The sequence below is a fragment of the Miscanthus floridulus genome, chromosome 9 (assembly GCF_019320115.1).
Source record: "Miscanthus floridulus cultivar M001 chromosome 9, ASM1932011v1, whole genome shotgun sequence".
Classification (NCBI taxonomy): Eukaryota; Viridiplantae; Streptophyta; class Magnoliopsida; order Poales; family Poaceae; genus Miscanthus; species Miscanthus floridulus.
The window spans coordinates 61830983-61854238 of record NC_089588.1 but is presented as its reverse complement, the minus strand read 5'-3'; the positions used below and the strand labels follow the sequence as shown (position 1 = coordinate 61854238).

General features: G+C 37.2%; 1 protein-coding gene and 3 pseudogenes across 1 annotated transcript; 2 read left to right on the top strand and 2 right to left on the bottom strand.

Annotated features, from left to right (window-relative positions):
* Nucleotides 1–663: 663 nt before the first annotated feature.
* On the top strand, nt 664–13706 carry LOC136480011 (protein FAR1-RELATED SEQUENCE 5-like; annotated as a pseudogene).
* On the bottom strand, nt 4718–7439 carry LOC136483864 (uncharacterized; annotated as a pseudogene).
* LOC136483863 (uncharacterized) lies at nt 7834–13573 on the bottom strand (annotated as a pseudogene).
* Nucleotides 13707–15398: 1692 nt separating the features above from the next.
* On the top strand, nt 15399–21348 carry LOC136482034 (protein LAZY 1-like). The gene is made up of 5 exons (XM_066479287.1): nt 15399–15473; nt 15846–15918; nt 17334–18217; nt 20470–20752; nt 21022–21348. The coding sequence occupies exons 1-5, from the start codon at nt 15468–15470 to the stop codon at nt 21039–21041; spliced, it is 1266 nt and encodes a 421-aa protein (XP_066335384.1). The 5' UTR covers nt 15399–15467; the 3' UTR covers nt 21042–21348.
* Nucleotides 21349–23256: the final 1908 nt, after the last annotated feature.

Sequence of the window (23256 nt, the reverse complement as noted above, 5' to 3'; positions counted from 1 at the left end):
TTTATATGATTTCTGGTGTTTTGGGATTGATCCACCCACTCATTTGGGAAACATGACTCACAGTGAAAGTGTATACCTCTGCGCAGAGTTTACAAACTGGTATACTAGCCGTGCTCACGGATACGAGCGGCCTTGGAACACTTACATTAAGGGATAATGACTTTTACTTGTTAAGATGATCATTTACGTTAATTGTTTAAGATATTGATTATTCATGTTCATTGATCATGTGTTATGGGATTATTGCTACCTTGATGTTAACGAATGCTAAACTTGAAGATTACTTAAATGCTAACCGCAGTAAACCAGCGTCAGCTTTTTGAGCCTCATAAACCCCTAGCTATATTTGTTGAGTTCGACATGGACACACTCTTGCAATTTCCCCCACACCTCAGGACAAAGTTCAGATTGCTAGTTTTCAAAGGAGTTAGGCTTGTGATCAACCAGTCAGTTTGGATCCAGTGGAGTGGAGTCTACACCCGGAGATCGGAGTTGCTTATCCGTTGATTGTTCCTAAGGTTATATCTTTTATACTATGTACATTATGTTATTAAGCATTGTTATTTGATAACACCCCTCATTTGTAGCTATATGTGAGATTTGTTTCAAAAGACTCACATATGGTGTGCATCAGGTTTTGTCCTTAAAACCGGGTGTTACACAATGGAACCTCCAAATCCATCATGGGAGCAACCTTGGGATAAACAAGGAGATAAAATACAGGTAAGCACCAAACTCAATAAAAAAGTACTAGAACTAATGGACCTGCAGATAAGTTAGAAGCACATAGGAAACAACTAATGCTCCAATTCTAAATAAGAAGCCAAAATCAAATAGATTGGCATAATCTTATTGCATAGTACAAAAATTTTGTGTTCTTGAATATGAAATTCATCCTAAACAAACTATGTAACTAATAATGATGACACAATCTTAATGTTAAGATAGATTCAAAATTCCTTATCTAAATTACTCTACATACTAACAACTTATTATTATTTGTTCAATGTAGGAAGTAACAGACAAGGACAAATATACACCAACATCATTACAAGGAAATCAAATGCAGGTACCTTCTAAAACCTAATGAAAATCTCACTAATTTATATCACAACTCAAATACTGCAAAGATTTCATACTTCCATAAAAAAATAAAAAAATAAACAGGCACAATTCAGCTACCTTGCAACAAATCCATTTGGAGCAACAACTTCAATGCCTCCAATGAATCAATGGCAGGACTGCTTGGGGCTCATGTACAACTTCCAGGTATGAAATTCAAAATAAGAAATACACAAGTTACTAGCAGGTTGTATAACACATCAACTATTGAAAATAGAGAGATGATGGCACATCAAGACAAAGAACAAATACAAAAAGAAGTTGCTCCTATTTCTAGGTCAAGCTCAAACATCAATGCATCAATAATCACTCAAAGCAGTGGACACATTTCTCAATTACACAACACAAGCAAGGTAAACAACGAAAAACTTCTCATACATTAACCATTTAGCACCATTAAAAAACAACTAAAAATATGATATAATTATCACAGGAGAGCTTAACAGGACTACTGATGGAACAAATAAGGAACTCCCAAGAAGAAACATACTCAGTAAGCAAATTTACAATTCAAAATTCATTAACTTACACCACCTATGCAACTGTAAATTCAGTGTACTGATAATGTAATAATTTTAATACATGTTACAGTTTTCCCAAGAAATTCAGGGATCATACACAAGTATGTTACTGGGTCCAGATATTTTCCAGGTATGAACAAAAACAAATTATAGATATGCAAAATTCAAATACATCTACTCATAAACACCTTACTGTTGTTTATTTATCACAGAAACTATCTAATTTATTAGTCAAAATAAATACAGGGAACTCTACAGGTGCATAAACAAATTTCAAACTATTACACAGGAGATGAATATGCCATATCTAATGCTCAAAAAGGAAAAGAGGTAAACATGAAAAAAATTACATCAATAACTTGCCTAATTGCTAATAATCTTTTTTGGCAGATCGCTGTTGAAAACATGAACAACATTCCTGAAACAAATACCAATTTCGATTACTCAACTTTAGAATTAGAGGTAAGACTCTGAAAACATGATCTCAAACTACATATACATTTACTACTACAACATTTAGTATGATACAATAATAAACTAGAAGTAATATTAATAATTTCAAGACTACCAACTCAGGAATTGGGGTGAAGAATACTTATCAGAGCAAGAAGAAGAACTGGTAGAATGGCATCTTCAAAAACATGCAACTTCAAGTAATACAAAAAGCTACAACTGTTGTAGAAGAAGATGTGTCAATGACAACATCAGACCTGACAAGGACAAATTTAGAAATTGCAAATAATGAAATAGTACCAGCAGAAGAGTTACATAGTGCAGAAGGAAAGGGAAGCCAAGAACTCACTAAACATGAAATAGATGAATTCAGAAGTAGAGAACAGATATCAGCTTCTAAAGGCAATAATGCAGATATCAATAGCAAGTACACCCCACAGTTAGGGATGGAATTCAAAGGAAAAATGAAGCTTAACACTTTTTCAACTTCTATGCATACCTTGCTAGGTTCGAAGCCATCGTAGTCCATGTCTTCAGGACTGGAAGCAAGAAAAGGAACGGTGAGATAACCAAAGTGACAATGAAGTGTCACAGATATGGAAAAAAAAGAGTAGCCAAATACAACAGATCAGCAAGAGGTAGCAGTATACAAGGATATTGGCAAAAAAGGTACAAAGAGACAAACAAATGTGATAGCGAAAACAAATTGCCCATGTGTGATGGTTGTGAAAGAAGTTGATGACATTTGGAAGACTATAAGGCTAGACTTAGAGCACAACCACGAACTACAACCAGGACAGAGAAACCAACAGTTCAGTGGACACAAATATATGATAGAAATAGAGAAGGCACTGATCAGAACCTTGAATGATAATAACATTCCTACAAGGAAAATGATTTCTATATTGTCATATCTTAGAGAAGGACCTACAACACTACCAGTGAACAAAAAAGACGTGAGCAACTTCAGAACAAAGTTAAACAGAGAAATAAGGGGAACAGATATGACCAAGGTATTAGACAGCTTCAGAATCAAGAAGAGTCAAGATCCTACCTTCTTCTACAAATTTGAGTTAGATGATGACAACAAAGTCAAAAATATCTTTTGGAGAGATGGATCATCACTGAAATACAAAGACTGTGTCAGCTTTGACACAACATATATGACAAACAAATACAGATTACCTTTCGCACCTTTTGTGGGGATCACTGGCCATGCGCAGACATGCATCTTTGGATGTGCTTTCCTATATGATGAGACAACAACAACATTCAAATGGGTTTTCAAAACATTCCTAGAGTCAATGGGAGGCAAGCACCCTCAAACTATAATAACTGACCAGGACAAAGCTATCAAAACAGCAATTGAAGAGGTAATAACAAATACAAGGCACAAAAATAGCCTTTTCCACATCAAGACCAAATGCTACTCAAAGAACGTCAAAGTATTTGCAGCTAAAGATGGACTATATGAGGAATTTGAAGACATAGTGAACAACTGTGTCACAGAAGAGGAATTTGAGTACTTGTGGGAGAATATGATCAAGGAAAGAAACCTAAAGAACAATAGGTACTTTACAAAAATGTGGGAAACAAGGAAACGATTCATCCCAGTCTACTACAACAATGATTTTTTCCCTTTCATCCAAACCACATCAAGAAGTGAGGCTACAAATGCAAGATTCAAAGAAAATGTGGGTCCAACCTATAGTATTATCAGCTTTCTGAAGAAGTATGAACGCAAAATTGAGACAATAGATAGAGCAGAGAACCTAGAGGACCACTATAGCAACCAAAAAAGACCAAAGAAACTACTCTTTGGATACACATTTGAGAAGCAAGCACATGAGTTATATAACAAAAACATATAGAAGAAATTCTAGGTTCAACTGAAAGCTACTTCAACACTCATTTACAAGGAGATTCAACAAGACAAGGCTTTCGAAGTATGGCAAAGAAGCAACCAGGTATATAAGGTACAAAGGATAAGGAAATACATAGTGCTAACTGGCATGACAGAAGGGAAAGAAGAATTCAGTTGCATCTATGCCAAATTTAGCAAAGATGACATACTTTGCTCCCATATCTTGAAAGTGATAATAGAAAAAGAAATTAGCACCATACCAAATAAGTACATAATAGACAAGTAGAGGAAAAAAGATATGAGATTGATCAAACAAAGATTAGAAGACAAAACAACAGCTACAAGTTCTCTGCTCAGATTCAATATACTATCAAGGAAGTCCACTATACTGAATTCAAAAGCATCTAAATAGGGAGAAGCAACAGATTACCTTATAGCAGAAATGGAAATGATTGACTTGCACCTGGAAAAGTTACTAGCACCTCAAGGCATTGAGGATGGTCAGAATGAACCAAACTCACATACAAAAGTACAAACAGGTGGAACAACATATACTGAGGTCAACAGTTCAAAAATATTATTTAAGATCCAGATACAACACCAAAGAAAGGCAGGCCACCAAAACCAAAGAGAATGAAGACTGCAATTGATGAAGTAAAGGAGAAAATGAAGCAGAAAGAGACCAAGAAGAAGAAGAAATCAACAACAAATGAAAATTCAGGTGAATATCACACAAAAAAGCAAGTGATATTAGTTACTAACTAATATCAGTTATCTTGTATAGTGATGCAATTAGAAAAACAACACCATTGTCAACACATTTTTTCCTGATTGGATCACCAAGCAAGCCTAAGATAAAGAGAATGGAGAAAGCATCAAACAAACACTGATGTAGAGGAGAACAACTCAACAGCTCCAAGGAAGAAGAATAAGAGGATGGAAGACAACAACAAGTAAGCAAGACATTTTTCAAAAAAACATCAGCATATGTAATACTATATTAGACTTAAGAACTGTAATATAAGGTTTGCTTGTATGATGTGCAACAGAGCACAAACATATTGTAAGGAACTTCCTTAAGTACTACCCTATTACAAGACAGGGAGACCAAAAGTTTTTGACATAGCATTAATACCTTTACAAACCAGCGAAAATACTACAGACAATGAAAACTAAAGTAGAAAAGAAAGCAAGAAAAAATAGCTGCTGAGAGCCACCTTCCTAAAAAAATACAGTCAACTAAAAAACAAGTCAAAAACAATGTAATGACTGGATTCTTGTTACCAATGTTCCTAGGGTTGAACAACATCTCATTGCATAACTTGATCCTGATATTTGCAATATCTTTGCTGTTAAACAAAGAAAACAAAGAAGATCTTGGCGATGACCAATGCTCAAGAAACATCATAGCATAAACTCCTGAATCAACACTACATTAATTTAAAAAAGATTAATATGATAAAACAAATAATTAACAAAGGTAACCATAACAAAAAAGAAAAATATACAAGACTAAAGAGAAATAAAAAATAATTAACACGAATCAAAAATACTAAAAAGCACATACACATACTTATTATCTGGAGACTGCTTGGGCACACTTGGATATATAACACCATATTCACTGAACTTCATATCAGTCTTGACAAACCTGTTCCACCAAAATTGGAATTCTGGAATATGGATCAGAAAATATAAAAAGATCATCAAATAATTAATCACTAACACAAAAAAAATAAAGCCGATGAAACAAAACATACCATCTTTTCCCTAACATATTGCTGGTAAGCATGAAGTTCAGAATAGAATGAATCCAAGAACACAAATTTCCTATCCTTAATATCAACAACAAAGACAAACCAATGATCTTCATAGAAAGTTGGAAAATACAACTGCACAAGCAAAAAAATAAAATAAATATTCAAATAAGAAAGCAAAAGAAAAAAATGGTTCATCAACCTTAGAAAACATTACTTTAAAACCTACCAAGTTAGAACGATGAAGTGGCCCGGCCATTGCAGAACACTGAAAAGTTCTCATCATCACATCACCATCAACTTTAGCATTATCTTTGAGAAGATTATCCTTCAAACTCAAAAACATTAGGATTAAAAAAATGATCACATTATCTAACACATAACATCAAACACTTACTGAAATGTTAGAAAAGAAGTAATGCCGCTTCAAAACATCTGGATGTCCATCAGGCCGGCAAAAGAGATGATAGGAAAATGCAGCCACCACAAAATTATTTACTTTACCACTTGGCTTCATAGATTCTCTAAGAGACCAGTATGTACAACGAACACCTCCAAAATGCAAAGCATCCTCACTAAAAAGAACAAAATAGATAAAAAAAGGATTAGTTACATAAAAAACAAAGAAATACACATGAGCACAATCAATAACAAAAAAGGATAAGCAATTACTTGCTGGGACTAGACTTTGACAAAGCACGGATAGCCTTGTAGTTTGCAATTTCAGATTTTGAAACTTTAAATTTGTCTTGAAGATTATCAAAATCATCACCATAATATCGATATCGACTTGGACAAACCATCCTTCTAGGACCATGAACATGAACTTTCCCACTAGTTGATGAATTCCTTGATTTGAAATCAGAACGACCAGCCACACCTGCTGGATCAATAGAAGAATCTAATGGAAAACCATGAGTTTTGTTCAGACACAAATTAGGAGTTTCTGAGCTCATCCTTGCTTTTCCAACTTGGAATTATAGATAACATCAGATTTTTTACTTTCAACTCTGACTATCAGAAAAGGACCTTGAACCAGTACAAACAACAGGAGAAGTATCCTAAAAAAGGAGAAAGACAAACAATTATAAATATAAATTTTATATACATATATATAAATGACAAAATCAAAAAGAAAGAAGGAAAACTAACATTTCCTTTGGCAGTAGATTTTTTGAGAATTCTTCATAGAACTATGACTGAGAGGCAGCATTGGCGGCTTCATAGAAAGTTTAGGTGTAATACGGGGAGTTTCTTCATCAGAAAATGGAAGAGTTTGCAGAATTACACGATCCTAAAAAAGAAAATGAAATATAAACAAGACAACAACAATAATAGAATAAAAATTTTAAAAACAACAAACAACAAACGACAAAAAATTAGGACCTAACCTCATCTCTACTACTAACAGAGCCATTCTGAGAATCTTGAGACAGCTACAAATTAAAATGAATAAAAATAAGCTTACAACAAAAAGAAAAAAAAGAAAACAAAGAGAGAATTCTTAGCACACTATACCTTAGATGGAAACATTCTAGATCGATGCCGAAAAGGAAATGGGGAAACAGAATTAGGGATAACAACATTCTCTTTATCAATAAGAATGACATCCCTATCCAAATCAGAAGAAATATGACAACCACTAGAATGAGAAGCAACATTAGTCCTGTCAGCCAAAGGGTTACGAACAAAAGCATGAATAAGCCTGACTTCAGCACCCATATTAGGGGAAGACATAGGTTTCAATCTCTAGCTTAAAACAACGAAACTTCCTAAAGAAGAGATCAACATTAAAATAAGAAAACAAACAATTGCAGAAAAATGCTGATAACAAACAATGAAAAAATATAATAGCTAACAAAAAGGTATAAAATAATAAACAAGAAGGTCCTTACCACTACTTATATTATAACAACTACAGTGATGGTAAGCATAATCATAATACAAGGATTACAAGCCTAAAAATTAATGACAGGAAACACTAAAAACAAGATACAAAACACTAGGCTTAATAGTCCAATTGTAAAAAAAAATAAGAATCAAGGATACTATATAAAGTGAAATCATCAAATACAAAAAACTTGAAAAATAGAAACTACCATTAATACAAAACAGATCACTTACTCTTTTTCAACTTCTCCTCCAAATCAACATCAATAGACTGATTATTACCAACACGTATACTCTGAGAGACTTTAGGAACATAATCTGCATAGAATTAAGATTCAAAATTGAAAAAGAACCAAAAAAAGAAAAATTATATAAACAAAGTAAAAAAAGCAAGAGCAACAACAATCACCTTTCATACTAGGGACAATAACAGGATCACTTTTACCTTCATCTAGACTTGCAGTAGCAACATATAAAGGATCATCATCTTCAATAGATGGATCCGTCTGAGCAATAGCTTCCATAACATCCACAATTAACTCCTTCGATCTCAAATCAATAGTACACACATGCCGCATCAGCTTTGCGAACATATCTTGAAAGTCTTTGGACACATTCCCAAGAGAAATGATATCCAAATTGAAGGACGAACCACAGTTAAAGGAATGCTTGTCAACCAACTGAGATATCTTCAACTTCAAAGCTATAGGGAGCTTACAACCAGAAATAGATTCCATTTTATCACAAATAACAGAATCAAGGTCATCAGTAGAAACCATAGTCTTAAGACAACCACACTGCCCAAAATAAATAAAAAATAAATAACCAAACAATGCATGACTTAGAATTAATCACAACAAAAAGAATGCAAATAATAGATCTAACCTTGTAATAGCATGTTTTCTCAAAGTCAAACAAAGGTCTGTTACCATAAACACCACGAGATTTGATGTCAAGATTAGCATAAAACTGAATCAAATCACTCTTCCACATAGATATTCGAGGAATAGAGCCTACAAGTTGCCTTTGCCGGCAATCGATATGACCCAGGTAAACAGCCTAAAAAGAACCAGTAAAAAACAAGATACATTAAAACCAGGACCTACTACATAAAGCAAATCCATAACAGGAAAAAATTACATCAAGTACTAAGATGTAAAAATAGTAATGCTAACATATAAGCAATGTTTTCCTAAACGGTAAATGGTCTTTACACGGTCGCCCTTCGTTTAGTGTTTAGGCTATTTACACGATGTTTAAACGAAGTTAAACGGTTTTGTACTTTTAAAAAAGTACATATAATTATATATGTGCATGTAAAAAATCAAGTATTCTAGCATTTATACATATTTATCCGAGTAAAAATCAATTATTTTGGTATGTATATATATTTATGCATGTGAAAAGAACCAAATATAGATATTTATGCATGTAACATATCAAGTGTACACATTTATAAATATAATAAACTTAAGTATACAAATTTATCCATACAAAACGGAACTAGATTTACCTCGTATTCGCCAAAACAGCCGTTTAAACAGCTGTTTAGCCCGTTTAATATTGTTTATCTCTGTTCCGTTTAGGCCGTTTAGACCGTTTTTTCTGTTTTTTGACCGTTTAAATGGTCAACCGTTTAATTTCTGTTTACCCCCTAAACAAAATAGTTTACCACTGTTTACCATTTACTGGTCGTTTAATCCGTTTAGGCGAACACTGCATATAAGTTAACCTACACAAGGCTAAAACTCTTAAAGGATGCCACCACAAAACTCATTTGCTCTATTGCCTAGTTAACTACCAACTATAAGGCACACTAATACAACAATAACATCAACCCAATGTACTCCAGAAAACAGCTGCAGTAACATACTAAAACAGTGGGCAAAACTAACAAACCAAAACACTTCACCATTCACTTGCTAAGACCACAACAGTAGTTTCAATACAAATGGCTCACAGGAAACACCAGTTCCTAAATCAACCATATCAAAATGTAATACAGACTAGACTTAAAACAGAAGAGATAAAACAACAATATCTTGAAGAAAACAAACCACAAAACAAAACTCACAAACAACATAGAAATAAATGCACAAGCAACTCATGAACCCAAATACTACATCATTCCTATAGTAGAAATAGACAAAATAAATACTCATAACAAAATATTACAGGAATCATATCTACAATTAAAAAAGAAACTTACCGCAAGATAATACAGACAACCACCAAGACCTAAATAGCGTTTCGCTTTATCATCTTTACCTCTATTGAACGCCTTGACATGATCAAGTAACCAATGAAGCACATAAGCACACCACTTGAAATCTTTAATGTGCTCAACATCTTCAAATATGCCAAAGTACTTTGGGCTCAGAACAGTATTCGTAATGGGGCACAAGAAACTGCTCAAAGCAACTGTCATGAAACAAATAAACATGTCCTCATCTGACAAATTTTCCTTCTTGATCAATTTATCAGAAAAATAGAAACTGGTGGAATCTTAGACTTTCCAAACTTCGATAATACAAATCCTTGCCAGCACTTGGATCACAAGGGAAGGGTCTTGTACCAACAGGAAGATCTAGAACAAGATGAACTGACTCCTTAGTCAGTGAGATTACCTTTCCATCATGAACAATATCACCAGACTTGGGATCAACTAAAAGTGCAACCCACTTAACAAAACTATTCAGCACAAAGCATTTATCAAACAACAACAGAGAACCAAACCCATAGCTATCAATGATAGCCTTCTTCTCAGGGGACAAAGAGGAAATCACATTCATAAAAGCTGTAGTAGAAAAATATTGTGAATCCCTCCTTAGACTTCTTTACAGATTTCATCTTCTTAGACTACAATTATATTAAAAAAACAGAAAACAGGCAATCCACAAAAAGCTCTGAAACACTAACAACACATGAACAACATCTAAAAATAACAAGGAGGATTACTAACCTTATGCCTCAATGCCATTTTCAGCCTTCTCTTAATATTCCTTATCTTCTCATACTGAACAAACAACAAACTATTTTAGTAAAAGAAAGTAGTAAAAAAGAAACCTATAGAGAAAAAGACAAGAAGGAAAAAAGAACAAATCCTTACATCTTTCAAACACTTCTCATACAAATGTCGATCAAAACTTGAATTGTCACCGGAAGAATCACCCTGCAATCACCAACAAAAAACAACTACAACAAAAAAATACAAAAAAATAAAACTGAGTTACAAACAGAACACTCACATCTGAAACAACCTGAGTTTCCGAAGCAGATTGATATGAATCATAATCCATATAAGGAAGTTAAGAACATTGGACATCATCCAAATCATCGTTTTCAGAACCATCAGAACTAGATAAATCAACAACAACACCAGGCCTTTTCCGAACCATCTAACAAAAAATTAAATAAATAAAAAACTAATTAAAAACTAATACAACAAAAACTGATGCACCAAGCAATTAGACTGAAACACACTACATACTAAACAGATATAATATTCACTAACAGAAATCAACAACCTAAACAAAAAACGAGAATATAATTGCAAGCATTTGAGACACACTGAACTTAGAAACCAGAATTGGTACATTCAATTCAAAGCTTGAATAACAAATTCAAAGAGAAACCAACTACAAGATCAAGCAAAAATCATCAGAATTTTACATAGGAAATCATGAAGAAACAAATATGAAAAAAAACAAACTTGAATCTAACAACAGCAACATCCTACTAAATGTTCACTCATTTAAATCCTAAAACTCTGAAATGGACTAAGACTTTGTGAAAGAATCAGAACTGCTATGCTAAACACAGAATAGGGGAAAGCAGCAGAATTCAGATAGCACATAAAAAAGAAAAAAATCAAAAAAAGGAAAATTAAAGAATAACCAATAGAGAATATGCAAAAGAACACAAGTCAGCTATCTTCCATTGGATAAGGTTGATCACCTAAGCATAATTCATAAAACTCAAACTCAAATACTTATAGCGACAAAAAACTAAAATTACACTTTGATTTGGAAAAAATTACATTGAGTCCTACGATGTAAAAATTGTAATATTAGCATATAAGTGAACCTACACATGGCTGAAACTATGAAAGGGTGGAATCCTAAACTCATTTGCTCTATTGCCTTACCTAGTATACATACAAATCTAAGTACCAACTATACGACACACTACTATACAAGGGTAACATCACCCCAATCTTATCCAAAACAGCTGTAGCAAGACACTGCAACATTTATAAGACCATTCCCAAAAAATAAGAAAACAACCATTTCCAACCCATAAATAAGCATACAACAGTAGTCTAGGGATGTAAAATATAAGCTACAAAACAGGTAACCTAGTCTTAAAAACAGATTGATCTTTCATCTTCAAATCACTGCATGAAACACAACACACCATCAACTAAAAAGCCTTTGATGATGCATCTTCTAAAAGGAGATAACAGCCAGTCATGATGACAACTCATAGAAACATGCTAATGTATTTTTTCTAAAGCTAGCACTTGTCACAACTTCCAGTACCCTAAACTCCATATTGTTCCCATTTTCCACAACATGACCATGTCTAACAAAAATACCATACAATTCATTTCATAACCATAACCTATTAACATCATTTTCACAACTGCAAAATACTCAGACTACAAACAAAACCATGGTCAGTAATCAAAGTGGCCCACAAATGATAATGCAACTTCCAAAGAATAGTCGACAGAGAAAATCAACATATCCGGCGATGAACGACTAGAAAACAGCAAAACAAGAATGGGGAGACAGAGGAAATCTACGTGCTCTAATCTCGGGCATACCCAAATAAGCAGAACAATACGACAAAAGAGGAGGCATCCACGGTCAACCAAAACAATAGCGAACAAAGAGAAATCAACTAAAAAGAAGTTGTACTCAAATTAACCTGAACATGAACTTACCTAAACGAAATTGCTATCCATCAACCTCTATTGAACTTGGACAAAAACTATTCTACTCAACATGAAAGACAAATTTTATTCTATTGAACTTGAACATAACTAAAACTGGAAATAAGATCTACTAAACTAAATCTAAAATTACAACAAAAAAATTCCTCTGGCAAACATCTACATCAAAAAAATCAATCTAACATCAATAATCTACCCATCATAACAAAACAGAAATGGTCATCATCAATCAACTCAGAAATAACCCTACCAAACATATCTACTCACACCATACATCATTAAGCAAAAATACGTAGCAGCACACACTAGGCAGTAGAGCTAGATCAAAAATAACAGTCCCTACGAGCCGCCAATAGCCGAGCCAGTCACCACCACCAGAAAACACCAAATCGAATAGAGGAATAGGAGAAGAAATGAGAACGCTGAAAACCAAAAACGATGACAACAAACCCTAACAAACATAATCAACTGCAGCAGAACAAACATACCTTGGCAAACCCTAGGAATCGAGCATGATCACCCCAATCGCAGCCACCGGTGCAGGAAGACGAGAAGAAATGAAAACATCACAACAACATCAAAGAACGAAAACAAACCCTATCAAACATCATCCAATGGAGCAGAAACCAAACATAACTTACCAAAACCTAGCAAACGCCAGACGCCTCACCAGTCGCTGTCGTCGGGGAACACAGATTCGCAAGCACGAAGACGGGAACAAATTAGAATGGGGAGAAGAAGAAACAACCAGAAACAAACCCTAACATGGAGCAACGGCAAACAACGGAGAATGCCGACTCGCCGAGAAAGAACTTGATCTACTGGAGCACAAGGAGCGTACCTCACCAAACCCTAGCAATCGCGAACGACGCAGAGCGTTGAGTCGCCAGGAAGGAGACGAAGTGAGAGGAGAAGGGGAATGGGGAAAGTGGGAAACGGCAGCGAGTAAATCGACACGACTCCCAAAAAATCAAACAGTGCGGCACCGACAATCGACCCCACATGTCATCGTCACAAAAGCCACAGTGACGAGAAAGCAAACGCCAAAACAAAACAGCCAGATCGGACGGTCTGCAACAAAACATAAGCAGATCCGACGGTCAAAAAAATGGACGCCAGAGGGAGACAAAACATCCGGTTGATGGATAGCAATTTCATATTTATTCCTCTGAATAATTGTTGGTGAGTTCGAAAAATCCATGGTTTTGTAAGAAATTCTTGGGAACTCTTGGAGATGCTCTTACTTAATAGTTGTCAGGGAATCAAATTGACTAAAATTTTCCAATAATATTAGTATACTTCCAATTTTTCTAGTACAAGTAATGTGAAAAAAAATTCAAACATTGTACCTCGAACCTCATTGACATGGAAAGGGAAAACAACCCCTATTGTGATCGTTAGAGCATCTCCAAGAGTTCCCTAAATCCTTTCCTAATCCTTGATTTTTAGCAAGATGAGAAAAACCTCTCTCCAGCAACTCCTAATTCATCCTCCTATTAGAACTTGAAAAAAGTCATCATCTTTCGCGTAAAGTTACGCGCTTTCGAGTCGCGCGTATCTTCTCTCTCCTGCCCGTGTTTGTCGGTCAATCTAAAGGTGAAAGGGCGTGGAAAGAATAAAGAGTAGGAAAGGGTTCCTAATGCAAATATATAAGAGAGAAAGAATATATAAAAATGGTTAGAATAATTTAGAAATAGTATATGATTCCTGATGTAAAATTGTTTTATATTTTAGGAGTGCATTATTAGAAACTCTTAGAGATGGCTTTCTTTATTCCTTTTAATACTTTTTTAGAGTCGTAAAACTTCATGTTTTCAGGAAGAAAATATTAGGTAGTCTGGGAGATGCTCTCAGCGATATACCCGAGGGATTACATATATTAGAACCGATTATTGACAATACTAATTAACATCAACTAATAAAATACTTAAATGTTAATAGCATGATTGACATGTATACATGTCACTGATTTGACATGGCAATACATACGTCGTGTCGTGTCGTGTCTGGTCGGTACATCTATCAGTCCGTCCGGCATGGCACCTTCATATTACCCATCGATTTGATAGCTTGCTGGTTGCAAAGATTGCTTGGTGGCTAATTTTTCAGCTAGTTTTTTGTTGTGGCATGTCTGGCCATATGCACAGATCCGTCAATTCATCAGCTATGCTCTTTTTTCTCGGATGACTGATCGATACCATCGTTGCTTGATGCTCGTTCTCAGTTCAGTTGTTCACTCGCCATCTCACATTCATTATAAAGGCTTTCTGTACGGCTAAACCAAACTGAATTTGCAAGTGCGCTACTCATAGCTAGTTACCAATAGCTTTTAATCTGTTAAATGTGTGACGGATGATTAATTCGATGAAGAAAAAGCATGCAGGAAAGTTGAGAGTACTAGTTTCACACACCTGCTGATTTGAAAGTGAAGTGACCACGGACAGAGAGAGGTTGCTGTGACATGCTGCTGCTCATATTGATCGGAGTCGATCGATCGTACCAACGGATTCATTCATTCATTATAAAGGCTGTGTGGCATTACGTACCAAACAAACTAATTAATCATCGTTGTTGATATATAGAAAGCTTTATTACGAGATAATCTCCAAATTTGGTTATTATAAAGAATTTTATATATGAGGTTAATTATACGCAAAGCTACAAAGTAGGGCCGGTTGCGCAGGCTGCGGCTTACTACATTACATGGGTCTTTCCCTGTACCTGTACTCGACCATTTGTAGCCTTCTTTATGTTGTGATCTGCCGACTGATGGATCACTCCTCCCGCAGCTGCAGTGCGTCCCGGCTATTCTGTTCCTGCCTCTGGCGGCTTTCCTATCCATCGTCTATTAATGCCTGCCTCGTCTATAGCTCCAGCGCTCGGCTTAGACAAGCCTCTCCAACATGAAGGTCAGTAGTCCTAGCTACCTTTAATTTCCTCCTCAGTCCTGATGTCAATTCTCAACTTTCCTTAATTTACCACCCTGCGTAGCTTGCTAGTATTTCAGGCGAATGGTCTCCTCTTGATAATTTGGAAAAGAAAATGATTTTCCCTTTTCAGGTTCTTGAATCATTGCTCTTTTCTGTAAATCTTTCTACTTTGTACTTCTTCAGCGATGATCGTTTATGAATAATATAGGACCAATGCAGCTGTAATCACTCTCTAAGCCTCCCTTCCTCTGAATTCTTTGTTCTGCGGTTCAATTAGTTGATTGTTAGGCAACAAAACTCTGTTTCTGAATTATGATCTTTTTTTTTATGCATGAATGTATGTATGATCAGCTCCTCGGTTGGATGCACCGAAAGTTACGACAGAATAGTAATGATGTGTTCAAAGAGTTCAACAACGGTGGAGGTACATTCATCTGATCTGCCTTCTCTCTCTCTCTCTGCCCACTTCCTTGCATCTTATTGTTTAATCTGTTCATCAAACATTTTCTCTTATTCCATTGGCAAATGGGCTTTTCTAATCAAGAAGAGAAATGAAAACAGCCTTTTCATGCTCATCGTCTTTCAGATATTATGATTGATTGATCATACAGCACATAGGAGGACTATAGGAGCCAAGCTAGCTAGGACTAGTTTTACCATATTGCTTTGAACAAGCATAACTGACAAGCAGGCACATGTGGAAGCTTAACACATTCCTTCTGGGGTCCACATGTCAGCTACAATTCGTACATAGTAACTTCACAACGCTAGGTTTAAACAGTATGGATCCCTGAATGCTTGCACACTGTGGCGGATCTGCCACCGGGGCTGGGGGGCTCAAGCCCTCCTACCGTGGCCGTGCCTGTGGAGCCCCCCAAGAATTTTTGGACAGTGGACTGGCATTGGAGGAAGGAAAGGAAGGGCTGGAGACCTGAAACACCCGAGAGGTCGACGGAGGTTGAAGACGACGCATCGGCTGTTTCTCTATCTCTTTGTTTCCCCCCACCCAAATAGGCCCAGTAAGGCAGTAACGTCAATAGGCCAAGTGGGCCGTGGGCCTTTCTCCTTTCCCCGTTTGCCGTTTTCAATTGTATTTTGGTTATAATTTTTTTTTTGAAGAAGTTAATTTCAGTTTTTATCTTACACTGTTCACAACAAGTTTTTTCCCCATTGCTTTTGTTTTTAGAATGTAGAACAAAGTGGTATTCCTTTTTGTGTGAAATTGTATAGGAATATTGTATAATACTGTATCTTCATAAGTTACCATTTTATAGATACTTGTTACTGCTTATTCATAATTTGCTTGAGAGAATATTATGTAGCATAGAAGCCTCACTATCGCGGATGCCTACCACTAGGTGAATAGCATCATTTCTTATTAGAAATAATCAAGGAAAACACGATCACTTATACCACGTCTAGGTCTCAGACTCGAGAACCTAGGTGCGCATGTTTCATCTATTCTACTCCTTTACAGTAACAAAAATAAAGCTTTCAGTTGTCTGAAGTGAACCATATTAAACTTCAATACCTACTTCTAAAAAATGACTAATTTTCAAAAGGTAACAAATTTGTAACATAGGAAAGTTCAAGGTAAATCTTTTTTTTATTTCTCTTAGAAGAAAAAAAAGACAAATCTACTTGTATGTTGTATCCCTACTACAAAGTTTTAAAGTAAACACGAAAATTAGAGTACTATTTTTTTTGTCGAAGTTTGAAATAGTTGACTTTACAAAGGGGGTCATCGCCAAGTCGAAAGTACCAAAAAATCACCATAAATCATTTCACAAAAACTCAACAAGTTAAACACAAACCTTACTAACAAGTATTTCACTGCAGGTGCGACCTGCAACTGCATCACCGGGCTGGCCTCACCAGACCCGGCCACCTTCCTCGCCTCTGCCAACGAATACTTCGGCGGCGACCACGACTTCACCAACAATCACTCATCGCCGCCGGACGCCGACCTCTTCACCTTTGGCGGCAGCGGGCTCCTCACCATTGGCACTCTAGGCATCGCCGCTATCGCGGTCCCAACAAACGCCGACGACGATGATTACGATGTGGACGTCGACGTCGATGCAGACTCCGACTCTGACGACAACGACGACACCGCGGATGAGGGAGACAAGGTCGACAGCGCCGTGACGCCCACATTCACATACACAGCCACAGCGCCGCCTCCGCCAGAGTCCGCGGCGGTCGTCGAGAAGGCTGCAGTCGCCGTGGTCGAGGCCATTGCCGAGAAGGACGACGACACCACCACGGAGGACGACCTGATGGTAGTGAGTGCGGAGCTGGAGAAGGTCCTCGGTGGCCGCAACAGCGGCGCCGCCAGCGACCTGGTGACGTCGGCGCGGGTGAGCTTTGCCATGGGCGGCGTGGACTGCCCGCTGCAGGGCTTCCTGTTCGGCTCCCCCGTGAGCGACGCCGAGTCGCGCCTGGAGCAGCCGCGGGATAGCAATGGCGGCCTGCGCACCTCGCTCGGCGAGCTGTTCATGCGCACGCGCTTCGCCGACGAGAAGGTGGCGCTCGTCGCCGTCGAGGAGGGCGAGGACGGCGGCGGGGATGGAGCTGCCGGTGGAGAAAAGGACGACGGGAAACCAGGGAAAGGCGGCTGCTTCCACAAGACAATGAAGAAGAGGAGGGTGAAGGATGAGAAAGTCCCCGGCGGTGATGGAGCGCCGGCGAGTGCAGCGGTGACCAAGAGTAAGTTTCAAAAGGTACGACCATCGATTTATCTCTCAAGTTCTGTGTTTTAGACCTTTTTTAAGGGAAATACAATTCTCTACTATATATGTACAAATTCTTGATCTTGAATCATCCTTTTTAATTTGGATGATTTGATTCAAAATGTTGATAAACATTGGGTCTATTTGGCTTGAAACAAAAATTTGCAGTTTTTATCAAGTATAAGTACAATGCTGGGAAGAAAACACAACTGAAGCCAATCAATTGCACGTGAATTGTATAAGTACCTGCTCCATTCTCCTTCACGCACCGTTCCGTTCATACGAAACCTTGTCCAACCGTTCCTAACAGGAATGCTAGTCTAATTTATATAATCTTTCATAGGCTGGGACTATTCATGGGCAGAAATCCTCTAACCGAACGAGCCCTTAGGCTTCGTCCGGTTTCATAGGAACCATTCCCTGTAAGGCCTCGTTCGGTTATGCTAGATTTCACCAGGAATGAATCCAGATGATCAAAGACTATATAAAATAGAATAGCATTCCGACTAGGAATTAATCCTGGGAACCGTTCTCTGGCAAACGAACGGGTCCTAAAGATTTCCAGCAGAAATGATTAACTAATTTATATAAGCTTCATCAAGCGGGAATGGTTCCTAAGACTCATTCTAGGCTAACCAAACAAGCCCTTAAGTGTCTCATACACAAAGCTGGCAATAATTGTAATCTTCATATCTTGATTGCTAATTTGTAGAAAAGTTTTACATATCTCACATAAATTATAGTAATTTTGCTATATTTTGATAATCTTATTAATTGCAGTCGCATGACCCAACTAGTTTTTTTTTATTATTTTTGTTCTCACAATGGAAATAATTAGTTAGTTGCTCCAAGCCAATATATATGGTTTCTTTGTACCACTCTCTGTCCCAAACTGTAGGTCGTTTTAGATTTTGTAGGTACATATAGATACACGATATATCTAGATACGTACCAAAAGTTATATATTTAGAAAAGCCAAAACGATCTATAAATTAAAATAGAGGGAGTACTATTTTCAAGCAAGAGTATATCGAAACCACAAGAATGTCCAAAACAGGAAGGGGGAAAGATTTTTCTAGAGCTTAAGCAATCATGCATATCGGACAATCTTTTTGATGAAACGTCCACTTATGTTATAGATCTGGCACACCAACTAGGACTAGGAGTCAAGTTGTTCGGCCTGTTCACTGGTTGGTTTCTGGGCTGGTTTGGGCTGGCTGGTGCTGGTTTATTGTGAGAGAAAAACACTGTTGGCTGGCTGGTTTGGGCTGGCTGAAACCAACAAGCGAACAGGCTGGTTGTTAGAAGTGGGGGTAGCGAGTTGACACACCCTTTTGTTTGCAATCTCCTGTCAAGTGTTATCTTTATGGCTCATTGCATTTGTCATGTTTTATAGCCTCCAAACAATTGGACTTGATCTGACAGGACTTTTTTTTATCATTGAACCTCCCTCTATCTCTTTCTTCTCTCTTACTATTATATACTCCCTCCGTTCCTTAATATAAGCCATATAGTTTTTAGCACCAATATTAATGTACGGCTTGGGAAAGAATGTGAAACTGAGGAAAAAAGGAAAATCAGGCCATCTTCTCTCTCCCAATCAGATTGCTTTCTAAATCTAAGAGATTGGTTGGGGCATGCGCTATGTACGGTGAGAAGGTTTCCAAACTAATCGGCGTGGGAGCTGATACGTACCTATATTTTGGAATTTTCTTTAGAAATCTATATGGCTTATATTAAGGAACGGATGGAGTATATAAAACGATTTTGTGCATGTATGTATTACGCAAGTCCCTATAATAAGATAATCTCTGGAGAAATCTTTTTTTTTTGTTTAGTAATCATTTGAAGAACCTTCTACTCTTTTCAAAATTCCATATAATTGGTGCCATTATATTCTTGAATTTACAAATTGATTAGATGGTGGTTTTTTTTCCATTTTGTCGAATTTAGAAAAATGATGAGCCAGGCCTTGTTTAGATTGCAAGTTTTTTCACTCTCTTTTCGTCACATCAAATCTTTGGACACATGCATGGAGTATTAAATATAGATAAAAAATAACTAATTACACAGTTTGATTGTAAATTACGAGACGAATCTTTTGAGCCTAGTTAGACCATAATTGAACAATAATTATCAAATACAAACGAAGTGCTACAGTGTCAAATACGGATTCCTAACCCCAATCTAAACAAGGCCCCAGTTCTAAAAAAAAGAGAGGCATTAATTTTGCTCATTTGCAGATCCTCCAAATCTTCCACAGGAAAGTGTACCCTGAGAGCGCGGCCCTGGTCCGGAACCTGACCAAGAAGAGCCGCAGACGCGGCAGCGGCGCCGACGAGCCCGCCGAGCCGGCGTCGTCCAAGCTCCGGTGCCGCAAGGAGCAGCGCGCGCCGGGGTTCGGCTGCAGCGCCAACCGCGCCTCCTTCGGTGGCGCCGCTTCTCCCATCCACGACGACGACGACGACGACGACGAGGAGCTCAACAGCAGCAAGAGCGGCCACTGGATCAAGACCGACGCTGAATGTGAGCGCATATTCATTTCATTTCACAGCACAGCACATACGTACACCTTGCAATCACAGCACAGCACATATCTATCTCATCCTAATCCACCAATAATTAATCTGCAGTCGCAAAAAGCAGTCTTGACAGAGAGACTTTCCATACTGTTATCGGAAAAGAATAGAATCTTCAGGAGCTATCAATTCAGTTTGACTGCGCCATGGTGATGCATGTAGCCTGCCTTATACTGTTTACTGACTGAACATCTCTTTTTCTATGACTGGATGCAGACTTGGTGCTGGAGTTATAGAAAGAGAAACAACAAGAGAAAGTCAGAATCTGTTGGCTGGTCAATATCAAGCATATATAGTGAGTATATTGAGCATGTTGATTACTTATGTTTGTGTGCTTGCTTGCTCTTCACAAAAAAAAAAACTTTGTATATATACATATATATTTGTTCATGTCACTACGTACCTGATGGATGAGTTGTATGTGTCCGTCTATCTATAAAGGGAAAAAGGACTGTGTGTGAATGTATGAACTTAATGTATGGTTCGCATCAAGATGTGATTGCTGCCTCCTGCCTCATGGATACTCCTAGCTGATGATAGCCTTCTGTGGGTAATTTAATACATATATGAGGGTCACTTAAGTTACTTTTATGATGGCAGAGGTGGGCAATAATTATTATCAATGATGTTGGAGTTTATTGAATTGATGACTTGATGTTTTTGCTTTTGCAAGAATTATATAATTTATTTTTAACATGTGACACAAAAAGGTAAATTCGAGCGCTATCTCCTACTCCATATGAATTTGCTCGGCGCTTTGTATACTCAAAAGTCCCGGACTGCTGGTACATACCTACTCCCTCCGTTCCTAAATAACTGTCGATTTTAGTTTCCAAGCCGTTAGTTTAACTGGATTTGTAGAAAATACGTGCAATATTTGTATCTCTAAATTAATTTATTATGAAAATAGATTCAACGATCTATCTAATGATATTAATTTTGTACCATAAAAAATAATATTTTTTTATATATATTTAGTCAAAGTTGTTTCTTGGGAAGCGAAAATGATAGTTATTTACGGACGGAGGGAGTATATATATATGCAACACCGCTTGCAATGAGATCGGAGATCAGCGTTGTTCTGTTCAGTGAACAGTGTTTACGACTGATATGCATCGTGGTGATGGTAACATGAGAAGAAATCATCAATAGAATCCTGCCCAGTGCTTAAATACACTGCATTTGGATGGTGAATGGATTTTTCTCCAGCAAACAAGGAGTCCAGCCTGATGATAGCCTTCTGTGGGTGCATGTGGGGGCTTAGCGCCCCCCCCCCCCCCCCCCCCCCCCCCCTAATCATGCTGCTTCTTGAACTCTTGTTGGTGGCCTGATTGCAGAGGAATATCCGGTGACAGGGATGGGCCTAACAACAAGGGGGAATTCCATGTGTGCCATTAAAAAAGATCGTAATGCCCTGTGTGTTTCTGAAAAAGTTTAGCGGTCTTCAGCGTCACTGCTCTAACTTTTTTGTGCCCTCCATGCCACTGCCGTCAGTTTGGACTCTAACGCCGTCAAACTGCAGGTGTGAAAATTCAAAAATACCCTTAAGTCTAAATATGTCATTAATTTTTTTTGAGCATCTTAACGACTTCAAATAAAAAAACTCAAAACTAGAAAGTTGTAGATCTCGTCGAGATCTATAATTTTCATATAAAAATTATCTTCATTTAATTCCGCAAAAAAAAGATATGATTTTTCTAAGATATATTAATCATATCAAATCATATTTTTTGCGGAATTAAATTAAGATAATTTTTATATGAAAATTATAGATCTCGACGAGATCTACAACTTTCTAGTTTTGAGTTTTTTCATTTGAAGTCGTGAAGATGCTAAAAAAAATTTAATGACATATTTAGACTTAAGGGTATTTTTGACTTTTCACACCTGCAGTTTGACGGCGTTAGAGCCCAAACTAATGGCAGTTGCATAGAGGGCACAAAAAAGTTGGAGCAGTGGCGCTGAAGACCGCTGAACTTTTCCAGAAGCACACAGAGCATTGCGATCTTTTTTAATGGCACACAAGGAATTCCCCCTAACAACAATTGCCATTTCCCGCAATAGGCTGGATGCCGCTTTGATATGCATCATTATTCGTATGGCCCATTTAATTCAGATTAGGAGCTTTCATATATTCACCATTTCAAAGACATTTGCTTGTGTGCATGATGAATTTGGCCAGGCAGAGGCAGGGGTACATTAGATTACAATCCATTGTTCACTGACATGTTTGTGCAAGAGTCTAAATGGCATATGGTTTTTGACACAGTGCGTGATATATGACTAAATCACTGGAGTTACCTAGTGGTTCGGTTGGGTTGCATGCATGATTCCTGTGCACAAACTATTCTCAGGTAAACATGATCAGCAAAAACCTTGTGTATGATGAGAACTTGCTTGTGGGTCGGCTTGAAACTGTATGAACAGATAGCAGGTAGGCTTCTAGCAAGA

Coding starts and splice junctions, on each gene's coding strand:
- LOC136482034 (XM_066479287.1), top strand. Junction 15,919..17,333: donor AGAGTTCAACAACGGTGGAG/GTACATTCATCT, acceptor ATTTCACTGCAG/GTGCGACCTGCAACTGCATC. Junction 18,218..20,469: donor CCAAGAGTAAGTTTCAAAAG/GTACGACCATCG, acceptor GCTCATTTGCAG/ATCCTCCAAATCTTCCACAG.